Genomic DNA, 27,620 nt, shown 5'->3' with positions numbered 1-27,620 from the left:
CAAAATTCGTTTTAAATGTCTCTCAGACACAACATAATGGTGACGACTTGCCAGCAAAGCAGCAATGTCCTTGTAATAAAGTCCAAGATGAAAATATAACTTAACTAAGTCCTGCACTGTCATTTTCACACAACACAAACCAAAATGGAGCCACTGGGTCTCCATACACGCCTACTGCTTTCTCATCCCGACGAGAAACTTTCTCATCCTAATGGACGAGTTAGTTTCTCATCAGGACGAGAAAGTTTCTGGTTTGGACGAGTAAGTTTCTCGTCAGGACGAGAAACCATTTTTTTTTTTCCTATGTCACTTTAGGGGCTCCGTATTGCCGGATACATTATATACCCAAAATTTGGAACCCGGCATTGATGTTGTTAATTCTAAACATTAAGAACATTCTTCAAAGGGCATGAATATTGACTAATCTGGCAATGTAATCCTGTAAAGAACAGTACTCTCAAACTTTGTTGCAATTTATTCACTTTTTTTCTACTGAAAAACAAACAGTATGAAAATCCAGTATAATAAGACCATTTTATATAGGGGGGTCTGCAAAAAGTTCTGCTTTCCACGTTGAATACAAAAATAACGAGACGATGGCAAAACAGAAATTCACAAGCTGAAAAAAACTGCTGAGACATTCAAACAAAGAAATGTCAATCAAAATTAACATAGACAAACATTTAAAACACAAAGTCTTATATTTATATTTGAAAGTCAACATACAGCTGTATTTACATTCCGTCTCAATTCAAATGTTTCCATGTGTCTTCTATGTCACAGAGGTGTAGTCGGGGTTGAGGCCGTGGTGGGAACATTCACAGGGTGCATGCTGAGATCAAGGGATGGAGTTTCCTCTGACACAGAAGGACTCTTCTTCTGGGCCTCGAGCTTCTCTATGAGTTGGCTGTGTAGCTCCTTCACAGGATCGCAGCTCTACAATCATCAACCAACAACACACTAAATGTTAGTCAATTCAATGGGCACTATTTTGTGTTACTCTTCAGAGTTCAATTAAAAACCTTTCGGTGAATGACAGATAGCGAACAATGACATTTCAGTGAAACTGAGTTGAGTTGAACATACAGGAATGATGCGTGGGCAGATGTTTAAAAATTAGTTTCTTTTGACGGTTCGTCTTAGAAGAAGACAAAGAAGTAGAAGTCATGCATTCCCGCAGGTGGCCAGCATCATGGCAACTGATATGTAATGCGAGTGTGACTTCCTTATGCCACCATAAGGAATTACAACAACTCAAGTGTCAGGTTTAAATGCCCATTTTGGGAGGGCTTACTGAAATAATTTACTAAATGTAACGGCCGAAATAAAACGCTAGCTGGATGGCCAGGAGGAACCAGACACCGTTGTTCATTTTCACCGCCGGCGGGGGAAAAGAGTGGGACAGAGAGGCCGCGAGCAGGCTGCTCGCGGCCGCCCCATGCAACTCCTCTCTCTCCTCCTCTCACCGGCTCTGCTTTTATTAGCTTGACTCAAGAATCACAAGAAATAAGAATACAATGAAGGTCTGTTTAGCCTAAACTAAATCACCAGAATACAGGAGATTAATTAACAATGGTGGTCTGTTTTAGACTAAACTAATCAGCAGAAGACAGAAAACATCAATAACTAATCATCAGTAACTCTAGCAGGCAGAGAATCACAACTCACAGTGTAAAGGTCAATTTAACTATACACATCATCAGGATACAGTGTCTGTGTGCGTGTGTGCTAAAATAACAAGTAAGTGTCTATGTGTGTGTGTTTAAACATGAATGAGTGTATAAAAACATGATTATAAATACACAAACTGATTAACTATCCTCAGCCCATCTTACATTTCCCCCCTGTTGTGGATTTAAAAATCATGGCCTTATGGCTTTAAGACAGATCATCATAGTGAAATCATACAACAGTGATTAGTGGATGGGCGAAAACCTCTCATTAGGGAAAAATTCCCCTCTGCACGAAACGAGAACCTCATGGTCTGATGACCACTCGGGAATAAAACATAAATAAACATTTCAATATACCTAGTGAAAAATAATAAAATTGTCTCCACGCAGAGCTTGTCCCTGGGGTGACTTGATGAAGGCCCCTTGCCTTGTTGTAAGAGGAGACAGCTGTCTTTGCCTCTCGGATCTTCATGTATGGTGTGTGTGTGTGCACGTGTAGGGGGCAGGTGTAAAAGGTCCATGTGTTTTTACGTTTTAGTGTCCAGTTCGAGTTCGTCATTGTCCACTTCGAATTCGTCATTCTCAACATCAATCAAGTTGTAATGGTACATTTGGGCAACAAACATGCAATTAACCATCCTCTTTGTCATAAAAATAATGCAACATGAACAGACTACACATAACAAAAATGAAAATTATAACCATTCCCATATATTGTCTCTTTCAAATTCTTCATAGTGATCATAACATCAATAATTGTTTCATTTTTATCAAAAAATTTAAATGCAATAATGTTCTCCAATCAAGGCTGAAATTTTGTTATGTACGCCATTAATTTCCAAACATTATCTAATCCTTTTGTTCTGTGGCTCCAACATTCGTATCTGTGGCTGGTTGTGTGGTTCTGATGTGCGTGCGGTCCGAGATTGTGACTCAGGTGGACTCCTGTTCGAGGGATTCGCGTTGCTAGGCCTTTCAGCTTGCACTGCGACTGGTGGATCCAGTCGCCACGCCCCGCGACCTTTGCTGCCGCCGGGGTCACTGCCATCATCTGGCGAGGGCCATCTCAGCATTCACTTGTCCCAACGAAGTCGTTTCAACACCTTGAAGAAGATTTGGTCTCCCACACGGACGTGATTTTTCTGTGGATCAGAACACACTGACCAGTAATTGTGTCTTTGCATCTTTGTCAGTCAAACATGTCTTTCATGTGGACTGAGACCGATGTGCCAGTCGCTGGTGGTTCTGATGAACCTGAGAGTCCATGTGTGAAGCCATATAGGATTTCAAAAGGGGATAGTGTCCTTCCTTCGGCTGGCACTATCCTCATTGCTGTGATTGAAAAATAGTCTGGCCATTGTCTTTTTTTTTTTTTTCTCTTGATAAGTCTGGCCTTAATAGTTCCATTAGTGTCCCATTTCGTTACATCATTCACAAAATGCATCATTTTCACTTCAAATCACTTCTTGAAAGTCCAAATGTCAGGATAATTTGATTACACAACACTTTTTCCAACTGTTTTAGCATCATCATATCTTGTTGGAAACAACTTAACCCATTTTGATAACATTAATTACAACCAAACAACATTGCATCTCAAACAAATAACACATTGTCTAAAAAAAAGGTTTTTTGTTGAAAAGTCTGTATGTGGGAACAATTTCATATCATACTTCCCCACTGTTGACACACGACTATCTGCTCGTGTGTCAATCATCTTATTCCTCTAATCAATTAATTAGGCAGCCAGGATTTGCCATCTGCCAATTTGCTGATCCTGTCCTCAGCAATGTTTGCACCTTTGTTCCCCCAATGTGTGCATTCAATTAGTGGTGTATTTTTCCTGGCGCGATATCAAATTGTCAAGTTGACTTGCCGTGAGTGTGTGTGTGTGTGTGTGTGTGTATGTGTTCATTTTCCTTTATAGTAATGCAGTGCCGACTTTGAGGTCATGCTTTGGGCTGCAGCCTTCGCTGCATTGTCAGCGAGGCAGTTTCCAATTGTAATTGGGTCATTACATTAAGTAAGTTTTGCTTTTCAAATAACCATTTAGGCATGTTTTATGCACAACATTTCGTATCTTGTTGTGGTCTCAAAGCCCTTGTCTGCCCAATGTCGACAGAACACATGAACATTCATCTTGACTGTCAGTTCACATTGTAACCATACAACCCATACAAGATGGGAAACCCTAAATTTTAATTAGCTCACACCTGCTACGCTCTTCCTGCTTATCCTAACAATATCTCTCTTACAAATGATCTGTCTTGTGACCTCAGTCCTCAAATGCTTCTACTCCTCACCAGTCCGGAATGTGCACCCCATTTCTTTCTTAACAGTCTGGAATGTGCACCTGGTTTTCGTGTCTCACACGCCCGAATCAGTGCAAAACATCATGCTGCTTGTCTTGAACATACAGAATTTAGCATCCCTTGAAACAAAATTTCCATTTGCAATCCCCAAAACAAAAAATGTTCCTCCAGTCGGGAGAAAAATGTCCTGAAAAAAAAAAAAAAAAAGTGTCCATAAGGTCAAGTCGCGGTTTGGTAATAATTTGGAGCGGCTTCCACAGTCGTGTGGCGTCTTCTACTGGTGCGGGAAAAGTGACGCTTGGCTGAAACGCACCGCACCTTATCAGTGTAATGTGTCCCTGTGACAATTAGGTCGCCGTGCAATGTGAATGTGGTGGACAATAATGTAATTTTTTAATTCCTGAAGCAGCAGTCAAGACTGCTTGAACACACTCTGACGTGGCTCTTACCACGGGATCAAATTATTGTGACTAATATGCAAATGGATTCACTTTCCTGTGTTTCTGCAGCAACACAAGTCCATGAAGCCATTTTTGCAGTCACTGTTTGCTCAATGCTCATAGTAATTTGGTAGTGCGTTTAGATGCTTTGTCGATAGAATCTCCTTTTTGGTCTCATGTTCCCTTGAACATTATGTTTACTACACACTACACATGACCTACAAATTTTTTTAAAAAGGTTTGTTGTCCTAGCTGTACTATGGATATCAATCCCCCCTGTTGAGACATGGGAATTTCCATGACTCAATTTAGCAGTTAAATGTCAAGTTGGTAGTGCTAACACATCGTAATCAATGAGTTCATGCTTGACAAGTTCAAAAGCTTTGTCAGCCTCAAATGTTCAAACAATTATTCTCTTCTTGCAAATATCATTGGCTTATCATAAATGATGTCCAGCAATGGTCGTGTGATTTCTGAGTAATTTGCAAATCATGAATTAAACACCTATAAAAACATCATTAACTTCTCTGTTATTGGTTTTAATGCTCTGGCAATGTTTTTCCTTTTCGTTTATCACCGATAATGCGCCCTTTTAAAGTTTTGACGTCTGTTTGAATTCGCCCTTGCTTATTAATTCTGATATTAAAGTCCAATTGTATCAGTGTATCACAGCCTAATAAGTAAAACGCATATTGATGTAGAACTCCTTCTACACACTCTTTTTATGTTTGTTTTTTATGTCACGTGATCCTCCGTTGCTACCACAACTCGTCCTGAAAAAGTAATGTTTAAAACAGGACTTTCTGCTTTCTCCTTTTTTCTTCCTTTTGCTCAACACGTTCATGCTCTTTGTGCATAATTTAGGATTTTCTTTTCCATTTTACAAGTTGGCCAATTTAAATTAGGTTGTTTTATTTGAAAAGCCTGTATTTTTTCTCATTCCTGTTTCTTTGTCTTTCCTTTGGAGTAGTTTATTGGGCATTTCTTGGAGGTCTTCAGTACTCGATTGTGGTCCTGTGGTTATTAGGTCCAAGCTGTAGAAGGTGAAAGGGCCTCCTTTTCCATCCAAGATCATCATTTGTTTGACTTCCTGTCCTCGTTTCATCACTGTAATTTTTTCTCCTTCTACAGTGAGAACGAGCTGGAGGGTTTTGATTAAGTCTCTTCCCAAAAGGTTGGATGGACATTCTGGAACTACGACTAACCTCTTGCCTCGATATAAACTTCCATCTTCATCTTCTACTGTGAGGGGTTTGGTATAAAACCGTTGCGCTGCCTTTCCTCCTACTCCTATCACCATGACAGCTTTATTTGACAGTTTGGTCCCTGCAGGTAGGGCCTTGATTACTGAACTTTCTGCTCCAGAGTCAACTATAAATTGTTTTGTTGTGTTCTTTGGGCCTAATTGTAGTGTTCTCATTGGTGGGTCCACTGTAGAGGCCATTCCAAACAAAACAGATAAATCTAGAACGACCAGTGGCGATTCTAAGGTTACTTCTTCTTCATCTTCGCTATTGCTGAGCGGCCTCTGCTCAGGTTGTTCTTCGCCCTGTGGCTGGTAACTTACTAGTCACATGTTACCGGTATAGTCTTCCTCTGGTGTGGTCTTCCTGAATGTTTGACGGCAATTTCTGGCAAAGTGTCCTAATTTGCCACATTTGTAGCAGCTATCATCTCTATTAGAAAACCGTCCTCGACCTTGTCCCCTGGCGCCAGAATATCTGCCGCGCTTTCGTCCTCGTCCTCTGTCCCCTTGACCTTGATAGTAGATGGGGGCGGAGGCCGCTGTGGAAAGGCCTTCCATCACGGCAGCCAAAGTGGTTGATGTGTTTCGCTCCTCCTTTTTCTTCTGGATTTCCTCGGCATGGGAGGCATATTCGATGAGCGTGTCAAGGTTTGCAGTTCGCCACCCAACGTGGTGTTTGCAGATGAAGTCTCTGGTGGATTCGTGGATACCATCTAGGAAGGCCGACTCCAAGAGGATTTGGTATGGGCTGTTGTCTGCATTGTCTTCCTGTAGGCCGCAATAGAGCCTGTAAACTCCAGATAACCTTTCCAAATACCGGCGGGCAGATTCCATGTCTTCTTGGTGACATTGTCTGATCTTTGTGTTGTCTGGTTGCTTCTTGAAGTTTTTCTTGCTTCATCAAACATGGCGCGGATTGCGTTTGCGAGCTCGGGAGCTCCAGGCGGGAGAGGCTGGCCTGTGACATCGTAAGGGTTGAAGGCACCTCTGATTCTGCCATATCTATACCCTAAGATCATTCTCATGCATGTTTCAAATTCTTTTCCATTCAGGTGGTAGCTATTCATTAGGTCGTGCATATTCTCAATCCATTTCTCCACATCCGCTTCGATTGGTGGGATTGATTGGCAGGCCGCCTTGCATTCATCTTGGGTCCAGGGCCTATAGACCATGATGGTAGGTTCATGTGGGTGGCCATTTGCATCATTAGTCCCAAAAGCTGGGTTGGCTACGGCCACCATCGGGTAGGCCTCTACACTGGGTAGCGATGGGTAGAGGTTCGTGGCTTGAAAGACTTATGCTCTTTCAGGGTTATTGAGTGATTTTTCCATCGGCTGTGCTTGTGCTCCCTTTTTCTTTTGCTCCCTTGTTCCAGCCGCGGAGGGTCGCTGTGTGGAATCGAATGAGGCAGGAGGGGCCGTGTGTGAGGAGCGGGAAGTGACATTTTTCTCCTCGCTCTCCAGGGGCGGCATCTCAACGTCACTTGGCTCCGTCTCTGGGGCTGTGGCCGCCTGTCTTCCTGCTTGCGCGGCAGTGTGGGTTCGCTCATTGAACAGTGCACTTCCTCTCTTGCCTCTGACTCCGGTCTCGTCATCTTTCCTTTTCTTCATCTGATAAACTTTTTAAACCAGCCTAGGCGTCTGGGTTCAATTTTTTATTTTTCAGAAAACGCACATCAGGCTATTTCTCTCCTTTCTTTTAAGCCTATCCCGTTGTATAAATTATTTAATTTCAAATTTAAATGAATTTATCTCCTCAAATCATCTTCTTTATTAATTTCTTTTGTAAATTTGGGAATTATTTTTCTCAATAAGATCTCGTCACTCATAAGTAGCCTTTTGTTGGTTACTAATTATTCATTCCATTTTATCTTTACTTCATCAATCCTTTTAACACAATTCCAACCACTTTTATCACTCTCCCTGACATTTAGACACACAGACAGAAAGACAAACATATACACGGGCCCACAAAACGACACACATAATTCTCAACACTGAACAACTACAAACAACAATAACATGTCAGTAATAACAGCAACACAATCCATCTTTATCTATGGCCCATAATAAGTCCTTCAATTGAACTACTATGTCTCTATTGACCTTTTATTTATGCCAATGGATCCCATATCCACTATTTATTCAATTGAATATTTCCTAAATTTATTTATGCGCAAATTTCTCTATCTCTTTAGAGTTAATCTTTGTCTTGTCTATGGTTAGTAATTTTGGCGGTACTGTATAGTACTTTTATGAGTTTTTAACTAACCTCCGAATTTATATAAAATGTATTTAATTTTCCATTTAACCCAAATTTTTATTTTATTTTATTAAGATCCTATTTTTTTCACATGCGTCCAATCCTTACACTGCAGCATATTCCTGGGTTTTATTTTACTACCTAGTATCCCCATTTTAGAAAATTTGGTCCAGTTTGTCAACACCTAGGGTGTTCTAAAAACTGGTTTCTCATCAGTAGGACAGCAACTCAAATTTTCTGTTTATAACACTGACTGTATTACATGGGATAAAATACCAAATGGTATTTCTAATCCCCAATCACACCATTCACTCACTTTGCATAGTTTTTCGCAAACATTCACAAGCAAAATTATCATTCCACGTCTGACTTTCTTTCTCTGCAAATTCTTTTCTCACTACTTTGCTTACAACTCTTTTTCTACCTTTTGATCCATCTTTGATTGTATGACGTTTGTTACTTTCACTCACCTCACACACACACGCTTTTCGTTCTCACACACACACAGCTGCACAGCGCCACAATTCACGCACACACGTCTCAGTCAAACAAGCAGTCTGCTTACCAAAATAAAAATTCAAATAAAAACCACCGAAAATAATGCCTTATTATTCCCTAAATTTCAATGTGAAATTGTGAGTAGACCTCTAAGTCGTCGATAATTTCTCTATTTATCGACACCGAGGAACTTTTAATCGATGCTACCGTGATGTCGGTTTGAACGAGTTACGACCTAATTTCTTCTTTTTGTAACTCCCTAAACAACACGATCGTGGTTTAGACGTACCTCAGAACGTTCTTTTATACTACCGTGCCCTCCGTAGGGGAGATCCAGCCTCCCGAGAAGTCCAGCTTCCCTTCAGCGCGATGAGTTATGGCCTAATTATTTTTCTATAACTCCTTAGACGAGCACGATCCAGTTTATTTTCTTTTCGACCGAACTACTGCAAAACGGCCGGCGCGCGCTTCCTTACTCACAAAAATCACCCCTTACGAATTCCTTATTATTTTAAATTTTAAAATGGTGGCACAAAATAATTTGAAAACAATACCTGGTTGCTCCTGGGTCAGCCTTGTCCGATCGGCAACCGGCATCCGGGCGGTGCGCCGTCGCAGGAACTTGGAGGCCTCGCTTTCTCAATGTTGAAGCGCTGACGTCAGATTCTATGGCGTCCAAGGATCCGAGACGACGCCCGTCCGAGTGCGGTTGCCCGCATTCTCCACCAAATAAATGTCAGGTTTAAATGCCCATTTTGGGAGGGCTTACTGAAATAATTTACTAAATGTAACGGCCGAAATAAAACGCTAGCTGGATGGCCAGGAGGAACCAGACACCGTTGTTCATTTTCACCGCCGGCGGGGGAAAAGAGTGGGACAGAGAGGCCGCGAGCAGGCTGCTCGCGGCCGCCCCATGCAACTCCTCTCTCTCCTCCTCTCACCGGCTCTGCTTTTATTAGCTTGACTCAAGAATCACAAGAAATAAGAATACAATGAAGGTCTGTTTAGCCTAAACTAAATCACCAGAATACAGGAGATTAATTAACAATGGTGGTCTGTTTTAGACTAAACTAATCAGCAGAAGACAGAAAACATCAATAACTAATCATCAGTAACTCTAGCAGGCAGAGAATCACAACTCACAGTGTAAAGGTCAATTTAACTATACACATCATCAGGATACAGTGTCTGTGTGCGTGTGTGCTAAAATAACAAGTAAGTGTCTATGTGTGTGTGTTTAAACATGAATGAGTGTATAAAAACATGATTATAAATACACAAACTGATTAACTATCCTCAGCCCATCTTACATCAAGGCACAATAAGCAACCAGGATTCTACAGTACCTTTGGCCACAGTATGACTTGGAACTTTAGTTAGTTGAGCCACTTTAAAATAAAAAGAAAAACCTCTTTGCAGTTCCCAGCAGGAGTAGAACACTGATGTCCTAACACCAGTCTGAGAGTGTGTGCGTGTGTTTGTAATTTTCAAACGCTGCCTGTGTTGGCAACCCATTACCAGCTTCTGCTTGAACTGTGTATTTCTTCTTCATGACAGATTTTTGAATGTTGTTGGACTTGTACGGTGAAGCAACTTCGTCCAAAAAATATGACAACTGTTGAATGGATGCTGCGCTGCATTCGGTCTAGGGATGGGCGATATGGCTGAAAACTATATCGTGACGCATGTATGTCATATCAGTCAATATTGATATATATTGATTATAATTATTATTTTTTTACTATTGCAAATAAAAAAGGGAAAAGGGCTGAATTCCGATTTGTTTTATTTTAAAATGTACAACGCACGCGGGGCTGCCTTGCGACGGAACTCTTGTGTGCTGGAGCTACGGGCCGTTTCGTCCCGTGCGTGTCCGGGGAGGGTGCTTGTTATTGGCTTAACTATTGAGCAAGCCTGCCTCTGTCCTCCGGAGCTCCCGTGTGATGGAACTGAGGGATGTTTCCTCAAGTCGGCCGGTAAGTCCACCTTTTGTTTGTTTTGAGTCACGCTAGCTCAGTGGCGCATGCGTAAACCTCAGATTGTATTTCCTCAATCGAAGGGGGTTTGTGTGTAAAGTTGTGCAGTGATAGGTCAAATCCGCGCCGTTGTTTTTTTTGGGGGGGGGGAATCAATAATTTATCAATACCATTTTCTATTGATATCAATCACCCAACTATCGGCATACATATTGATACTGAATTATCGTCACAGCTCTAGTTCAGTCTACTGTCAAGGTGCCGTTAAGATAGTCACAGGCCCAACACACCCACTTCTAGAGATGCAGCACTGATTGGGCACCCCATTTTACATCTCTCCATGCATGCCAGCATGTATGTGATTTGGTTTGGTGTGCTGCTATAATTTTACTTTTGAGGGCATCTCTAAAATGTTTACAGGCGAAGAGTTCACATGCCCTAAAAGTTTTACAATTTGCTTGTACAAACTGGGACTTACTTACTTTGCCCCAAACTTCAAACTATTTTTGAAGTTCAAACTCTCATGATTACTGACATCAGCCTATTACGAGAGCTGTCACATAAATTTCAGTCAACGTGGATGCAACACCTTTAGTGTTTTGCCTTCCTTTCCTTTGTCTTCATAAAACAATTTCTCAAAGAAAGATGGTGATAAGAAAAGAAAAATACATAGTGGAAATATTTGAGCGAAGTAAGGAAACTCACATACAAAGTGGTACCTGTGCAAAGTACTTTTGTCAAAGGTTATCAAGAGTTTTTGTGCCATTAGACGTGGTTGACTGAACATAAGTGTTTGTCAAAGTGGTGTTTAACGCAGTGACTGTTTTTATTTTGGTTTGGTATTTGTTCCACATTCACGTTCACTTGATAGGACTCAGTTATATTATTTACAGTGGAACTTGGGTTCATAAAATCAGTTCAGAAACACTGTTTGCCAACCGCAACAACTTTTGCTTTTTCATTTTGTTTTTGTAATGTAAATGAGTACATCAGATTTAACAAGAAAATCCAAATTGGGCATCATGTGTGAATGTAGCCATAGTCAACAAAACATGGGCTACGTTCACCTTGTTATGTACAAAAACAAATGCAACTTCTAATGTGAATGCAACATGTCCGTGATGTGACATACATAAAACATGACTTGCACCACAAAAAAATAATAAAAATAAATAAAAAAAGTCACGTGCCGCCGTGTTTATGGAAGTAAATATACCTTACGGCCATAACCCAGCCCGCCTTTGTTGTGTTGGAAGCATGGGACGGAGACTATAATACATTTAAATGGGATAAAATTATTAAAAGAACCATCAATTTTGTATTAATGGCCCCACATACGGATAATGCTCGCTTAATGATAGTGCTTCATTCTCAGGGGCCAGCTCAAACGAACTCCCACATAACTCAACCCCAGTCTGAAACTCATAAGAAATTGACTGAGAATGTAATCCTAACCTGTTTAGGAGGTTCCAGAGTTTTTATCAACGTTTCCATATATGAAGGCAACACCTTGTGGTGCAGGTGCAGGAGCATACGGAGAGTATGTCTGTGGACATTCTCTTTACTGTAAAATGCAAGCATAAAAAAGTGCAAAGTCAAGGGTCAAGAAACGTCTGTTCAAATTCAGAGCTGCTAGAACAGGTTAACAAGTTTATTTTTACTAGTGTTCAATGAGAAATTGGTCTGCACAAGACAGGACTACATTCCATGATCAGGTAAGAAGAGCGAACCTTGAAAAAGTGGTCAATAGGAAGCCATCAAAAACAATGGAACAGAACTCTTCTCCTCCAAACTCATCAGAGAGCAGCGTGAGGTGTCCAGTAAGTAAATGCAGAAAAATGTCACCAAAAGCCATGTCATTATAGGTCTCCACTGAATGGAAAGAAAACATAGAAATGTTATAATATTTCACATAATTTTCAAGACTTAAAGTGCACTAGATAGTTGACAGTTGATATAAACCCCCTGTTTAAATGCCATTTTTGTGACATAAGACCATGCTATTTTAAAACTTTCCCAACATTGAGACTAACAATCTGAAGAACTTAGATGAAATTTATTTTGGGTTAATCAGAGGCACTTTAAATGGTGGCAGGTGTGTGCTTTTTCTACATATACCAAGCGTTTGAATATGATGGTTTGTTCTGAACAAGGTAACATCCCCATTACACTTGTGCAATCACATCATATCTCAACACATATCTCAGTTGTTTGGTTTAATTCACATGAATATTAATTAGAGCTGTCAAGCGATTACATTTGTTAAAAACAATAATCACATAGAATTCCGGAATTAATTTACAAGATTAATCACGTTTTTTATAGTATTTTTTGTGAAGCCTTTAACAGGCATTTACTTCAATAATATCTTGCAATTAATATAAAATCACCAAATATGAAGTTTAAATCAAAGACTGTTCTAATAGTTTTCTTTGATACTTGAAAAGATCTAAATGTGAGAGTCATCTTTACAGGCATATTTCTCAAAACGTATACAGTACATTTAGTTCTGCCCACAAGCACCACACTGCAGCAGTGTTGGTTTGCAAGACCCAGTGGTAACTTGAGCAGGGTGTTTTGTTCTGGGATGATGTGCTAAACATATACAGCTAATATGGTACAGTGTTTGAATTTGGCTTTGCAAGATATGCAAATTATTTTTTTGCAAGACAGAGTTAAAATAATTAATCGTGTTAATTTTTTTTTTTAATTAATGTCAAGTAAACGCTTTCATTTTGACAGCTCTAATATATATTTTTTTCACAATTCAGTTATAAAGGTTCTAGGTCAAAATAATGTTGCAAAAAGTTTTGAAATTATTATTTTTTTTTGTCTCGTTTTTATTTCACAAGAGCCTGGCATTTTACCAGGGTTGTGTAGACTTTTTACATCCACTGAAGCATACACCGTAGCATTGCTACCGATGATGCGAACAAAGGTGCTCAAATGATTTTAAGTGGGGTAGGGATGACTTATACCGGGGCCCAAGTAGGATTTTAGGAAAACAATGTATTGCAGTTTTTCCCGGTAAATATTGCGATTTGGATTTGATTTGCGATTTTCTTCACAATATACAGTTACAGTTTACAAACATAACAGAAAATGCAATTATGCCATTTAAAACAATAAAAGCTATTACGCTAATAATAATGCAAGTACACTAAAGATGCTTTGTGAGTGATGTATAATGTACATGTTCTTTTCACATAAATTTAAGAGTGCGTCAATATTTTTCACTTTTGTTCGAGACACCGATTGAAACAGTTGTGAAACAGAACGACACTCAAACATTTTTTTAAAGAAATAACTGAATAGTGGGGTGTGCAAAATAATTCACCCCCAAAACAACTCCAAAACAAACCCGAATCCCCCCAATTGTAAAAGCTTTTCATATCCACATCCTGTTTTAAGTTTCTCTACAACTTTATCTGAGACCTGCCTTGTGTGTTCCTTGGTCTTCATTAAGCTGTTTGTTCCCCAGGATTCTTTTAACAGACCTCTGAGACCATCACAGAGCAGGTATATTTCTAATCACTCTTTTAGGTAAACACTGGATCATTTTGAAATCAACAGGGAACTTCTGGAGAGAGTTGGGGGTGTTATTTTAAGCATTCTAAATGTTTATTTATTGACAGGTATTTTTTTGTAAAAAATCAGTATCAGCGTCCAAAAATCCATATCGGTCGGGCCTTACTCCTGAGTACAGTAAAGTAATCTCTTGTTTTTAGTGGTTAACGGGTGCCTTTGGAGACGGCCTATGAAACAAATGAACGTTCAATTCCCAGGCAACAGCCCTGGGGAACATTATTGCAGTCAGCAAGCCAACTGAAAAACTTGCAACACCTGTGGCATTGTGCTATGTGACAAAAACTATACATTTTAAAGTGGCTTTTTATTGTGGTCATCCTAATAATCAGTATCTTGATATGCCTCACCTGTGAGGTGGGATGGATTATCTTGACAAAGGAGAAATGCTCACTAACACGCATTTGGACAGATTTGAGAACAATATTTGAGGCAAACTGTCTTCTGTCTAGAAAATCTGTTTGACCTTTGAGTGCAGATCATGAAAAATGGAAAAAACAAAAGTGTTGCATTTATATTTTTGTTCGGTGTCAGTCTGCACACTGTCAGCGTTGAAGTTTTTAACTAATATTTGTGCCTTCAGGGAACTACAAGTTCATTGAACAATTAAGTGTGTGGCCCGGTTCTCTATTTCTAAAAACCATGGCGGATTCTCACCTAGTGCAGGAAGCAACCTTTGTAAGGCATTCTTGTTTCTCAGCTTGGCGATGTGAAGAATATAATAGAGACCCATTTCACAGGCCACTCTGTTCTCCTGCAGGTATCTGAGGCAGATCCAACCACAAATTGTGACCAAGGTCCAAGTTTCAAAACAAACAAGTGTGCCTTGCCTGCATGCTGAATTTTCACAGTAATTGTGAGTTCACAAAAACTAGAGTATCCATTTTTTCCTGAGCCAGCTGATTTTCTCAGAACGGCACCACCGGTGGTACGAACCGATCGCAAAGCAAGTGTTGCCAGCCAATCGCAGGGCACAAAAAGACAAACGGCCATCCGCTCTCACAATCACACCTAGGGACAATTCAGAGTCTCATGCATGTTTTTGGAATGTGGGAGTTAACCGGAGTACATGAGGAGAACATGCAAACGTCACACAGGAAGGCCGGAGCCACGACTTCTGCACTGTGAGGGCATCATGCTGACCAGTCGCCCACTGTGGTGCGATTTTTCTAACATATGCATAAAAATAAATAAATAAATAAAATACAGCCATATAGCGGAAGGACGAGCTGTTTCGGACATTAATTGACTTGGAGGCTTTGTACACACTCATAGGCACTCATACAAGGAGCGTGATTGGTTCAAGGGTTGCGAGATTGACCAATGAGAGCAAGAGTGGATTTATTCCGTGACCTAATTGGTGGTGCATCATAGCAGCCTTACCCAACAAGCCCAATTCGCTCACACAAGGATGACGAAACATTGGCAAATAAAATCAGCTTATCTTAACTAGAATTCTGCATTGCATATTATATAAATGTTGTTCTTGAGGTTATTGTGCAAAGTAAAGTTAAGCCATAGTTACTTCCGTGACAGTGCTCGTTTTTTGTGTGTCTAAAAGTAGAGCGAAGACAGAGAAAGAACAAGACTACAAAGTAGAAACCTTTGCACAACAACAACAACAACAAGGGTTTCAAAGTGCATTGGATAAATGCATTGTGGAATTAAAGTTAAGGTCAGCCAATTGTAGGATTAAACTTAAAACTTAAATTTCCTTACACTTGAAAATGATACAAATTAGTGCTGTCAAGTGATTAATTTTTTAACTAATTAATCGCCAAAGAAATCCACGATTAACCCAGCCCACCCACTCAATGACACTCTGAGAACACTCCACAGCTCCTTCAGTGATAGACTGTTACACCCTCGCTGTACCAAAGAGAGATTTCGCCGCTCCTTCCTGCCGGCTGCTGTCAGACTTTTTAACAAGAACATTGGGTCAGGCCTACAAACGGGAGGGAACACGATGTGAGGCGCGCACTCCTGGCTGTTAACCCCAGGAAAGCTACTGGACCCGACGGAATACCAGGCAAGGTCCTCAAAACATGTGCCCACCAACTGTCACATGTTTTCTGCAGGATCTTCAACCACTCCCTGGCTCAAGCAGTCATCCCCTCCTGCTTGAAAACTTCCACCATTATTCCTGTCCCCAAAAAGTCACCAGCCGTCCACCTGAATGACTACCGTCCTGTTGCTCTCACACCAGTCATCATGAAGTGCTTCGAGAGGCTGGTTCTCCAGCACATCAGGGACTGCCTTCCTCCCACTCTGGACCCCTACCAGTTTGCATATCGGGCTAACAGATCCACTGAGGACGCCATCGACACTGCTCTGCATGTTGTGCTGGGCCACCTGGAACAACAGCAGAGCTATGCAAGGATGCTCTTTGTGGACTACAGCTCGGCATTCAACACAATCATGCCGGACATCCTCGTCGCCAAACTGGACATTCTCGGCCTCCCTGCCCTCACACGCATCTGGATTAAGGACTTTCTGACCAACAGACCCCAGACTGTGTTGCTCGGCCCCTACACGTCCTCCACCCGTACGCTGAGCACCGGTTCCCCTCAAGGATGCGTGCTGAGCCCTCTCCTATACGCCCTCTACACCTACGACTGCAGCCCGGCCCACGGTAACAACACCATCGTCAAGTTTGCTGCCGATACGACAGTGGTCGGTCTGATCTCGAAAGGTGACGATACAGCCTACAGAGAGGAGGTCCAAAGACTGACGGCTTGGTGTGAGGACAACAGACTGCAACTCAACATTGCAAAAACAAAGGAGATCGTCATCGACTTCAGGAGGAACAAGACGGTGCCGCCCCCCCTCTGCATCGAAGGCGTGTGTGTGGAGAGGGTCCACATGTTCAAGTTCCTGGGAGTACAGATCTCCGATGACCTTTCTTGGACACACAACACCACAGCAGTGGTAAAGAAGGTCCACCAGCGTCTGCACTTCCTGAGAGTCCTCAGGAAATTCAACCTGGACAGGAAGCTGCTGCTGGCCTTCTACCACTCGTCCATCGAGAGCCTGCTGACGTACTGTGTCTCCACCTGGTACAGCGGCTGCACTGAGGCGGACAGAGTGAGGCTCCAGAGGATAGTCAAAACAGCGCAAAGGATTATTGGCTGCCCTCTCCCCTCACTGTCGGACATCTACACCGCCCGATGCCTCAGAAGGGCTCTCAACATCGTCAAAGACAATACCCACCCAAACTCACACCTGTTCGACCTGATGCCCTCTGGCAGGCGCTACAGGTGCATCAAATCAAGGACTAATAGACTGAGAAACAGTTTCTTTCCAAGAGCCATCTCCATTCTAAACTCTCACACACACACACACACACACGACCACCCGTACCTTGCAGAACAGCAACGTGATGTGTTTTTCATATATCCTATTCAGTATTATTTTCCATTGCACTAACTATTCTCTTATTTATCTAATTTATATATTTTATTATTGTTGTATTGCACTGGAGAGGGGAGCTCTCTAATCTCGTTGCACACTTGAGTACAATGACAATAAAGGGATTTCTGATTCTGATTAGTGCAATTGTGCAGTCCTAGGATGCAATATACACTAACTACTGTACTTTCAGCCAATGGTGTACTTAAATATTGACCAATGATGTATTTTGTTTACCATTACAGTATTCTTATGCCAGTACTTTTATCACTGCAGTATTTCTACCATTGCAGGACGTTCACTATTACAGTACTTTTATCATTGCAGTATATTTTATCATTGCAGTACTTTTTACCATTGCAGTGCTTTTATCATTGCGGTATTTTCTATCATTGCAGTACTTTCTATCATTGCAGTACTTTTCTATCATTTCAGTACTCTTACCTTTACAGTACTTTTATCATTGCAATATTTTTATCATTGCAGTATTTTCAATCATTCAGTAGTTTCTATCATTACAGCGTTTCCCCCTCTGTATAATGGACAGGCATTAGGAGTGTTTCCTTACACTTATATACGTTTATACTGTGTATATTTGCATACTTTTAATGAATGTCTGCTGCTAATGTTATACATTAACGGCTACATTACGCCACCGACTCTGTGTGATCCATATCTTTGCTGCTGTGACACCTCAAATTTCCCCATTGTGGGACTAATAAAGGACATCTTTATCTTTATATTTAATCATGATTAATCACATTTTTTAACTACTATTTTTTGGGAAGCTTATAACAGATATTTACTTGAATAATATCTTGGAATTGAAGAAAAATCACCAAATATGAAGTATATTTAATTCAAAGACTGTTCTAATAGCTTTCTTGGATTCTTGAATACGATTTAAATGGAGACATTTTTACAGACTTTTGTTCTCTAAACATTTCTCAAAACTGCCCACAAGCGCCACACTCCAGCAGTGTTGGTTTGCAAGGCCCAGTGGTAACTTAAACACAGTGTTTTGTTCTGAGACGTGCTAAAGACAGCTAATATGGCGCAATATTTGCAAAGTATGCAAATTATTTTTTAGGTAAATCAAACTGAGTTAACTGAGTTAAAATATTTAACTGAGTTTAAATTTCTGGGATTAATCACCTGAGTTAATGCTTTAATTTTGACAGCCCTAATAAAAATACAATAAAATAATAAACATTTACATTGTAGTTGTAAATGTGACAAATGTGCAATAGTCAAGTGGTAGAAGGGCTCTGAATACTTTTGAAAGGCACAATATATCTTTCATAATTAAATTATTTAAAGAAATTATTGAATTCTGTAGAAGGATTTACCTGGTAAAGGCATCTGGCAAAGCGGTCGGATAGGAGAGCGAGGTTTTCTCTTCACTGGGAAGTTTCTGCTCCACACTAAAAGTGTGGTCATCCACAACCACTGACATCATGGCAGGCAGAAAGCGGGTCATTAGCTCCAAATCCTGAGTGCGAGGATGCGTATTGCAAGAAAAATCATTCACAATACGTTTATTAACATCAAAGCAAGCAAGCATTGTAAGGAGGCAATCGTGTGTACCAAACGAGGTTCTTTGAACACTTGACTGTCAATCATATCCCACGCTCCTTGACCAAGAGACAGCATCCTTAGAAGTAACATCAGATCGGGACTATCCTGATGACAAATACAGCAGTATGAGGTCACATGATTTTTTGATACAATGTTTGCTGGAAATAAAACACCAACAATGGCCAACACTCAAGTGAACGAGTCGATTTGAGAAAAGGTTGGACTTGATGTCAAGATTATCTCAGTAAACATTAATTTGAATTTATTAGAAATCCCTTTATTGTCATTGTACTCAAGTGTGCAACGAGATTAGAGGGCTCCCCTCTCCAGTGCAATACGAACAAATATATAAATTAGATAAATAAATAGGACGATGCAACCATCCCAGGGTTCCTATGGGGAGGCAAGTTAAATTCAAGAGTTTAAGACTCTTTGTTGCCACAGTATATAAATGATTTAATTTACAGTATGTCAACTGAAGGGCTACCAATTAAAGAATTTAAAAAACTGTTTAATGGCTTGCTCACCCGGGGCAAAGCATCCTGGCTCAGAAGCTCTTGCAGGTTCCTCATGATGGTCAGCACCAGGGTGTTGGAAGCAAATGGGTCACATAGGATCATAGACAGGTCCCTGAAAAGTACAGAAGGCCGCCAACAATAAAGATCACAAAGATCATAAAAGCAATTTTTTTCAACTTTTTACCCAAGGACTTGCTCTTGTCCTTTCTTGACTCCATCCAAGAACCCTTGCAACTCTCTGGCCCGCTTTCCATCCACAAACTTCTCTCGGATGCAGGCATCTAAGCACCATGTGAACTGTTGCAATTCGCCAAGTGAAATATTTAAAAACCAAATTAATTTTAATCTTAAATTCTAAACACAAAACAAGACAATGCACTCTCCCTTCTTACTTTGTGACAGGGGTCAACAGAACAGATCTCGCTGATATCCAAGTCATGGAGAGACATTAGCAGTTCCGCTCTAAGAGTACAGTAGTGGACATTTCGCGTTCGTAGGAACAGTGTTCGCAAAAATTGCAACACCATATCATAAAGCTTTACATTCTTCCCAATCATCTGAGTCAGATTCGGGACTACCTAAAACGCACACATAAACATGAACAGTTATTAAACACCTTTGTAGGATATTGTCTTTATGTTTATACAGTTTAGCAATAAAAACCCACCTCGGCCTGACGTCGCATTTTTGGAGATGGGCTGAAGAAATTATGCAGAATAGAGAGATCACTGCTGAATAGAGCTGCTTCTTTTTCCACAATATACTGCTTTAGGAGAGGTGAAACCTCATCCCCGAATAGGGCCTGGTTGTCCTGCCAGATCTGCCTTTTCACCTCCACAGCACACACCTTGTAAAGCTCCTTATCAGCCATGACCATCTTGAGTTTCTTCTCCGGTACCTGGAGGGGTTCACAGTTTGAATGTAAAGCAGTGTCGTCAACCTTTTTCTTGGATGCTGTTTAATGCGAATGCCCTAACAGTTTGATACAAACTTCTGAAATAACAAATTGGTTCGACATACCATTAATGTTATTATTTTATGCAAGTCAAAGGACATTTACCATATGTAAATTAATGACATTGGTGAACGGCAAATTCCAATCAGAGATGGATTTATGTGCCCCTAAAATTACGTTTGACGCTGACGGATATTTTGGTCTTGCACATATTTTTTTACCTATAAAAGCTCTACCATGCATTATTTATAGCTGTCATTTTAAACGAAAAATTCCACGTTGCTGAACCTAAACCTTAATTCACAAGTATTACTAAATATAGTACATATTATTATTAGCAGTAATAGTATTACTATGACAACCTGATGTGCTAGAGAAAAAAGATTTGAAATGTGCAAAAAAGAAAATCTACAAATGATTACCTGTATCTCTCATTTAGGAAAAAAAAAGGGAGAACATTTTAGTTTATATAAAGACACTGATCATGTTAAAGGAGTACAAGACCCGAGCTCAGTTTATGTTTTTTTAATCAGAAAACTGAAATTAGCTATCTTTTTCTTTTTTTTTAATCTATTAATTTTGGAGAAATTAGGAAATAAGTGCCGACGCCTACTTTTAAATGAGGAATATGGCCAATATGCAATCCTATTATATAAGTGCCAATGTTAACGTCAGTGAAGCGTCCCTATAATGATTTGTCACAATAATTAGCAACCCTTTATTTCTATAAAGCTCTGCCAGTGTATACGTTTGCAAATACCACTTCGATAACACTCCTAGAAAATTACAACTACAGAGTTGGGCATTCCGTCAGTCCTGATGGAAGGTCCATCAGTCCGTCACTGACTTAGCAAGCATAAAAAGAATCCCCCAAATAATTACCAATTAAAAGTAACTTCAACTAAGTCGAGGCCATATAATTCCCCAGGAGAAAACTGATAGTACATTTCATGGTGGTGCCCTTCACGTTGAATCTTAGCTGATATGAGGTGTGCGCTGCAAACATGAGCGTTGTTGATGATACTCCCAGTCCAATCCTTCACCGAATCACGTTTAAAAACACAGCCATCTTGTAATTTGTCTGACTGGCAGAGGCTGGGAGGCAATAGAATTTCAATTTATTAATTTATTTACGTTTTTGGGAACTTAAAAGCAGCGGTGTTTACTCCTGCCTTTCATTCTTTTGCCTCCAGCAAACACAGTGACGTCATTGTGACGGGTCTTTAGCGCTGACAATTTCTTGGAGATGCACAGATCTCAATTATATTTCCTACACTTACCTTGGGTAAATGTTTCAGCACCTGCATCACCACTGGTTGAATGGATGGCATTTTGACCAATGGAAAGCTTTTCTCCAGCAACTCTTCAAGCTTTCCATATCTGCACACATAAAAAACATCACAACACATTGGGACTAGCATCTTCAGAACATAAAGTTAATACCATAATTAGGGTTCTATGAGACCCAGATGATCACCAGGGGGTGCTGTAAGCAATGGTTAGTTCCAGTAAGGCAAGAGTGTCGATTAAAATGTCACTTGTGACTATGGCTGGGAAAAAAGGTCAACCAAGTTGAATAAGTCCACCACCAAAATAATTCAATACAAAAATCTTGCCCCAAGGATGTATCAGCACTATGAATGCCAACCACAGAAACATCTCCAGGCCATAAACATCTAATGCTATGTGCAGACCCCTAAACGTGCTCAGGGTTCCTGGCGGCATGTTTCCACATATAGTCAATGTAGTTCGCACAGTTGCTTGATAGGCGGCGCGTTTGAAGCACAAATTTTTCTCCTTCGCCACGTTGTGTCAGCCACGGCCAATCTGTTCAGAGAAAGTACTTACTACATCACACAAATGTGTCTGAATAAGCAGACACAACTAAATGAGGCAGGCTTTAAAAACACACACACACACACACACTGTGTATGGTGAAATAAAAACAATGTAGGACACCAATATCATAGCAGACTTTGGACGCAAGAGGCATAGAACACAGCTAGCTTCCTTTACTGGCCGGGAACGAGACAAAAAAAAAAAAAAGAGCAACAGGCTTGAGGAATGGGAGCAAGGAAGTTGTATTATCTTGTGAGGTGACTGAATATTTTTCAACTGTTAAACAGTTAGCCAAGATAACATTTTGCAGCCAACGCAACCACTGTCTGTCATCAGATTGAATTGCAACGTGTGAACTTTTTTTTTTGTCCTGGATGGGAGGAGTTGCCCTTGTCGTGTCGAAGCAGCCCGCAGTGTGTAGTCACCCCAGCGTATAATCACACGCAAGACAAGCGGCGCATAGCGATATTTCACTTTGGTTCTGAACATAGCGTGTGAGCAGGGTTGTCAAACCCCAGTCCTTGAGGGCCCTTGTCCTGCATGTTTTCCATCTCTCACAAATGCAAAACACCTGCTTCAAATGAGCAGGATATTTATCAGGCTTCTTCAGAGCTTGCTGATGAGCTGATCATTTGAATCAGTTGGGTTGCAGCCGGGAGAGATTGAAGACACCTGTTTTTCATATCTACTCATTGTCCTGGACCTAGTAGTTGCTTTTGATACAGTTGACAGTTTGTTTGAAGTGCAAGAGGAGTTAAATTGAGTAAATTAAATTTGAGTCCTCTAAAATCATGGATGTATTCACCACCCAAATAGTGTTGCAAACGTGTATGGTGGGTTGATTGGTCAAGCGGCTGTTGCGCCTTACAGAGGGAACACATCAGAACCAATTTCACTTAAAATAGTCCTCCACGACCGAGATTCCCACGTTGCCGTCGTGTGGAGGCTTGAGCGGCTCCCTGGAGTGCAGCCAGCACTCTGGGGGCCTGACTAAGAGGAATCTCACCCTGGTGGTCGAACCAAGCGTTAAAACTTGCTCTCGACTCCACACCTCAAAAATGGAATTGGCTTTCAGGGATGAGACAGGAGGTGTGAAAACCACACGAAACTACTACTACTTAAAATAGTGCCTTTTAACACGGCAACAGACCCAAGAGGGGGGGGGGGGGGGGGTGAGACGATGAACGAAAAATCCACAGAAAAGCTGAACCGTTGTATTCGCCGCATGGTTCAAAATCTAGAAAAAAAGTAGCGGCTTATAGTCCGGCAAATACAGTACTTAAACTTAATGTTGGTTTGCTGATCAGTAGCTTTGTGTCATTGTTGAATGGGAATTTTTATGCAAGACAGCTCATTGCATTTAAAGGTGGGGTGGGGGAATCATATTGTGTGGTTACTTTTTTGGAGTTGAGGAGTGGATCAATATTAATATTATTTTCTGCTCCGAAATGAATCTGATTTTTGGGGACCTAAACATGCATGTAAATTAGGGATGTAAAGATTCATCAAAAATCGTTTTATTATTGCTATAATCTGTTCAAAATATACATCGATATAAAAAATAAATGAATCGATTCGCAATGCCGTTGTCTCATGTCTGTGTTGTAAACAAACTGCACACCTACACTACTTAATATGATGTAAACTTCCCTTTCACAGCAACACATCAGTGAAAAATGAGCATTAATAAAGGAAAAACGTTGCGGCTGACGCCCAATTTAATTTACAACAACGACTGTCATCTCTGACATAGCCACCTGGAGTTAGCACGCACGGGCTACCGTGTGCGCCTGATGGAACATCACACGCAATGTCCTGTAGAGGTAAGCTAACAATGTTGCGTCTACTGTGGATTGTGTCGCCGTTAGTCAGCAAACCCGCGTGTATTAAAAACCCAAACATAGTTTTTATATACGCGTGACTGACATAGAAACAGCAAGAGCACAAGTGCTAACTTGCGACCACGCACCGCATATTGCGTTTATGAAGCCGGAAATTTCACCACCATGTACATTTACAACATGCCACAAGCCCTTTTCGGCAACACCCAACGATTAAACATAACATACTTACGTCGTTAAAATATACTAATTTACAGTGCTAAATAATATTGGGGGGGAAATGTGTCAACAATTGTGTTTTGCTGAGCCAATGCCATGTTATTTCCAAGTTTTATGATATCCGTAACTCTCTCGCTCTCTCTCAAACTCCGGTCCTGGGGAAAGTACACATTTATTTACGAGCTGCATGTACTTACTGTATGCCTCAATCACTCTTTACAAGATTGTGAAAAGAATGCTGAACCTAACACCTGCAGATAATGGAAGTTACCCAACTGTGGCTTCAAGAAGGGAAATGCTTATAGCACCGCATGGCAGTCACAAAGGGACAAAATGGATCTCCAACTGTCATACCTGTCATCCTCCTTTCCCTCAGCAATCGTAGCCACTCGCTCCATCAGCTTTTCCCGGAGTTCGTCAAAGACTGACTGGTGGAACTCCAATCGGGGTGTTCCGTGAAGATCGAGAAATGGGAGGGCAGACTGGAGAGTTGGCAACAAGATGCCATTTTCCATCTACAGTCATAAAATGCATCAAAGTGTCATAATCAAAGATATCTGAACATGAACACAAATTAAAATACTTTTAAATATGTTTTTTAATTGACGAATAATTTGTATTACATCCTTTATATTATACTTTACTAGGAGAAATATGTTTTTTTAATGACTTGATTAGTAAATTACCCATCCATGTCATTATCATCTCTCCCAAGGAGGCATCATTCACGGACGCTTTTTTTTTTTTGGGGGGGGGGGGGTACGTCTTCAAACAGGTTTTAAAAGAGGAGTGCACCTGCCTTACATTCAATGGGAGGACATTCCAGAGGGAAGGACGGGTGTCAGTACTAGATGTGGATAGGTTGCTTGATGTGTGCGGGGCCCTTCGGAGGCTGTGCGCCTGCTGATGACATTACGATTTAATCACGCATTTCTCAAATAAATTTGTTTGCCTCTGTGGTTTTTAATCCCTGGCTTTTCTATGTGCATATTTTGATCCGCTAAATAAAAAAAATAAAAATAAAAAATGCAGTGGTTCACTCGGGCTGCAAGATTGTATGAATTTCCATGTTTTGCCTCCAACCCTGATTCCCAAATCAACGGAACATTGACATGACTTCTTTGATAGGCACGCAGGACGCCGAGGGATGAACCTCCCAAAAGTAGCAGTAAATGTACTTTTTGTACTATTTAATAATTCAGGACACACAAACACAACTAACACGGGTGACAAACGTGGAAATATATTACAAAAATATATTAGCGGGCCACCGAAGGATTCCGAACACATCTAGTACCGACACCGGGTCGCAGTTATGAGTGTTTACAAGTATTACAGACGAGACGCACACCAGAGTCCATGGGCGTTGCTGTGTGTAATAAATACCTTACCAGAATGCTGTCCGCATACATGTAGACAACCCCTATTCGCAAAGCATATCGGACTACCAAAAATGTATACCTGTAGGACTCTGTAGTAAAATTGAGTGAGCGCTGTACTGTTGTACCGCAAGCAAAGTGTGGTGGTAAGCAGCTATCATATAAAACCAGACAGAACATATAAAACAGGACTGTCTTCATACCCTCTACCAAAACCAAATTAACAATCTTGAGGAGAAGCGGTACAGATAATGGACGGATGGATGAATTGCACTGTGAAAAGATGTCGTCACCTGAAATTGATCAATAGCCTTTAGTGGCTCGGTGCAGTTGGTGAGAGTTTCTTTCAGATCCTCGCCGTTCGATATGCCCAATTCAGGCAAACCCCCGAACGTTTTTGTTTCCATTTTTACATCGACTAAACTGCACAGTTAGGTCGAATTGTACGCCACCAGAGTATCAACACACAACAACTCACGCTCAAAACCGGGTTTGAGTGGTCACTTTATTAACAGTTCGTCAGAAACACATCGTATCAACAGTTCCGTCTTTCATTCGACTTGGAATTACATTTGCAGTCATAATAAATGTACATTTTCCCCACTGAAAATGATTCTCCTTCTCGTTTAGAACGTAATGTGTTTGTTACGGTGCCTTGAAACACTCACATTTGGCCACAATACAACCACAAACGTCAATGCTTTTTCTATGTTTTTCATTTGAGATTTTATATTATCGACCAATGCAGCACATGATTCGAAAGTGGAAGAGAAATGATACATCGAGATTTCAAAATGTGCGACAAAGAGAGAGAGAGAGGCAGAGAACGAGAGAGAGAGAGAGAAAGTGTGTGACAGAGACTTGATTGGTAGCAATGAATTAGTTTAGCTAGGTAGAATGCATAACGTCTGTAAATTTAGTAATTAGTTGTGATTATTATTGACTACTATTTTTTGTGACACTTGTAACAGGTATTTACCGGAATAATATCTTGGAATTAATGTAAAATCACCAAATATGAAGTGTACTTTAGAACAAAGACTGTTCTAATAGCTTACTTGGATCGAAAATTAAACTGCGTGAACAATATTTAATCGCATGAATTTTTAAAAAATTATTCTCGAGTTAATGCTTTAATTTGACAGCCCGAATATATATATATATATATATATAAATATATATATATATATAATATATAAATATAAATATATAAATATAAATATATAAATATATATATATATATATATATATATATATATATATATATATATATATATATACATGTTGTTTTACTTTTGTTTTCTCCTCATGACACCTCATTGTCAACGTGCCACGTAATTTGGGACGCCGAGGTGCCGTATGGCAGTACAACTGTTGTAAGTCTGGCAGCGCCATGTTTTACATTTTAAATTATCACAAAAAGCTAACAAAGGAATACTGTAACGTTGTATAATAAATCAGGCCAATTTGTCCATCAGCGAACGCTTTTATTATTAAGCCAAAAACGGCTGCTGTTGGCCGCAACCACGCCGATCAGAAAACAAACCCACACGACAACAACATAACGTTCACTCCGTCGCTCCCCCGCTGCCTTCACAGCCTCCACAGAAAAGAGGAAAACACAGAACCCTTGAACTATTTACAAAGTCGCGACACTGCCCTCCCCTTTATCAAGAACCTCGTCCCGAGAGCGTCATTCAACAAAGTCACTGAGGTGACCCGGTGGTCTCCTCTGTCGCTGAGGCCGCCCCGAGGCATGTCCGCTCGGAACAGCCAGTGTAACATCAGGCGATGAGTCCTCAACTGTAGCCGCCTGTGGGGGTAGGAGTTGAGGTACAATCCGCCGTCTTGGAGGGGTGGGATTCAAAACCCACTGTGAGTGTGTTCGCAA

The 27,620-nt window shown here is 40.6% G+C and overlaps 1 protein-coding gene across 3 annotated transcripts; it reads right to left on the bottom strand.

The window, feature by feature from the left end:
- Positions 1-460: 460 nt before the first annotated feature.
- On the bottom strand, positions 461-26,225 carry LOC148314543 (negative elongation factor B-like). 3 transcript variants are annotated; one of them, XM_088287655.1, is made up of 13 exons: positions 26,023-26,225; positions 24,705-24,865; positions 21,732-21,831; positions 20,164-20,394; positions 19,889-20,074; positions 19,681-19,793; positions 19,506-19,608; positions 18,988-19,083; positions 18,750-18,892; positions 14,650-14,756; positions 12,138-12,279; positions 11,863-11,971; positions 461-936 (listed from the first exon to the last, which is right to left on the bottom strand). In XM_088287655.1, the coding sequence occupies exons 1-13, from the start codon at positions 26,134-26,136 to the stop codon at positions 778-780; spliced, it is 1,764 nt and encodes a 587-aa protein (XP_088143781.1). In that variant the 5' UTR covers positions 26,137-26,225; the 3' UTR covers positions 461-777. The 3 variants fall into 3 exon arrangements, with proteins under 3 accessions (XP_088143781.1, XP_088143780.1, XP_088143782.1); XM_088287654.1 differs by lacking the exon at positions 26,023-26,225 and adding an exon at positions 25,742-25,942; XM_088287656.1 differs by lacking the exons at positions 24,705-24,865; positions 26,023-26,225 and adding an exon at positions 24,548-24,574.
- Positions 26,226-27,620: the final 1,395 nt, after the last annotated feature.

The sequence above is a fragment of the Idiotropiscis lumnitzeri genome, unplaced genomic scaffold (assembly GCF_059441095.1).
Source record: "Idiotropiscis lumnitzeri isolate Australia: NSW breed Sydney's pygmy pipehorse unplaced genomic scaffold, RoL_Ilum_1.0 HiC_scaffold_271, whole genome shotgun sequence".
Lineage (NCBI taxonomy): Eukaryota > Metazoa > Chordata > Actinopteri > Syngnathiformes > Syngnathidae > Idiotropiscis > Idiotropiscis lumnitzeri.
Note: the sequence above shows the minus strand (reverse complement) of the source record. Positions and strands in the feature narration are given on the sequence as shown.

Excerpts from the sequence above, each read along its gene's own strand:
- LOC148314543 (XM_088287654.1), bottom strand. The coding sequence starts at position 25,930 with ATGAAGACAGTCCTGTTTTATATGTTCTGTCTGGTTTTATATGATAGC. Across the intron at positions 20,395-21,731 it reads TGCTGAAACATTTACCCAAG|GTACCGGAGAAGAAACTCAA; the intron begins GTAAGTGTAGGA and ends GAACCCCTCCAG. Across the intron at positions 20,075-20,163 it reads AAATGCGACGTCAGGCCGAG|GTAGTCCCGAATCTGACTCA; the intron begins GTGGGTTTTTAT and ends TGTGCGTTTTAG.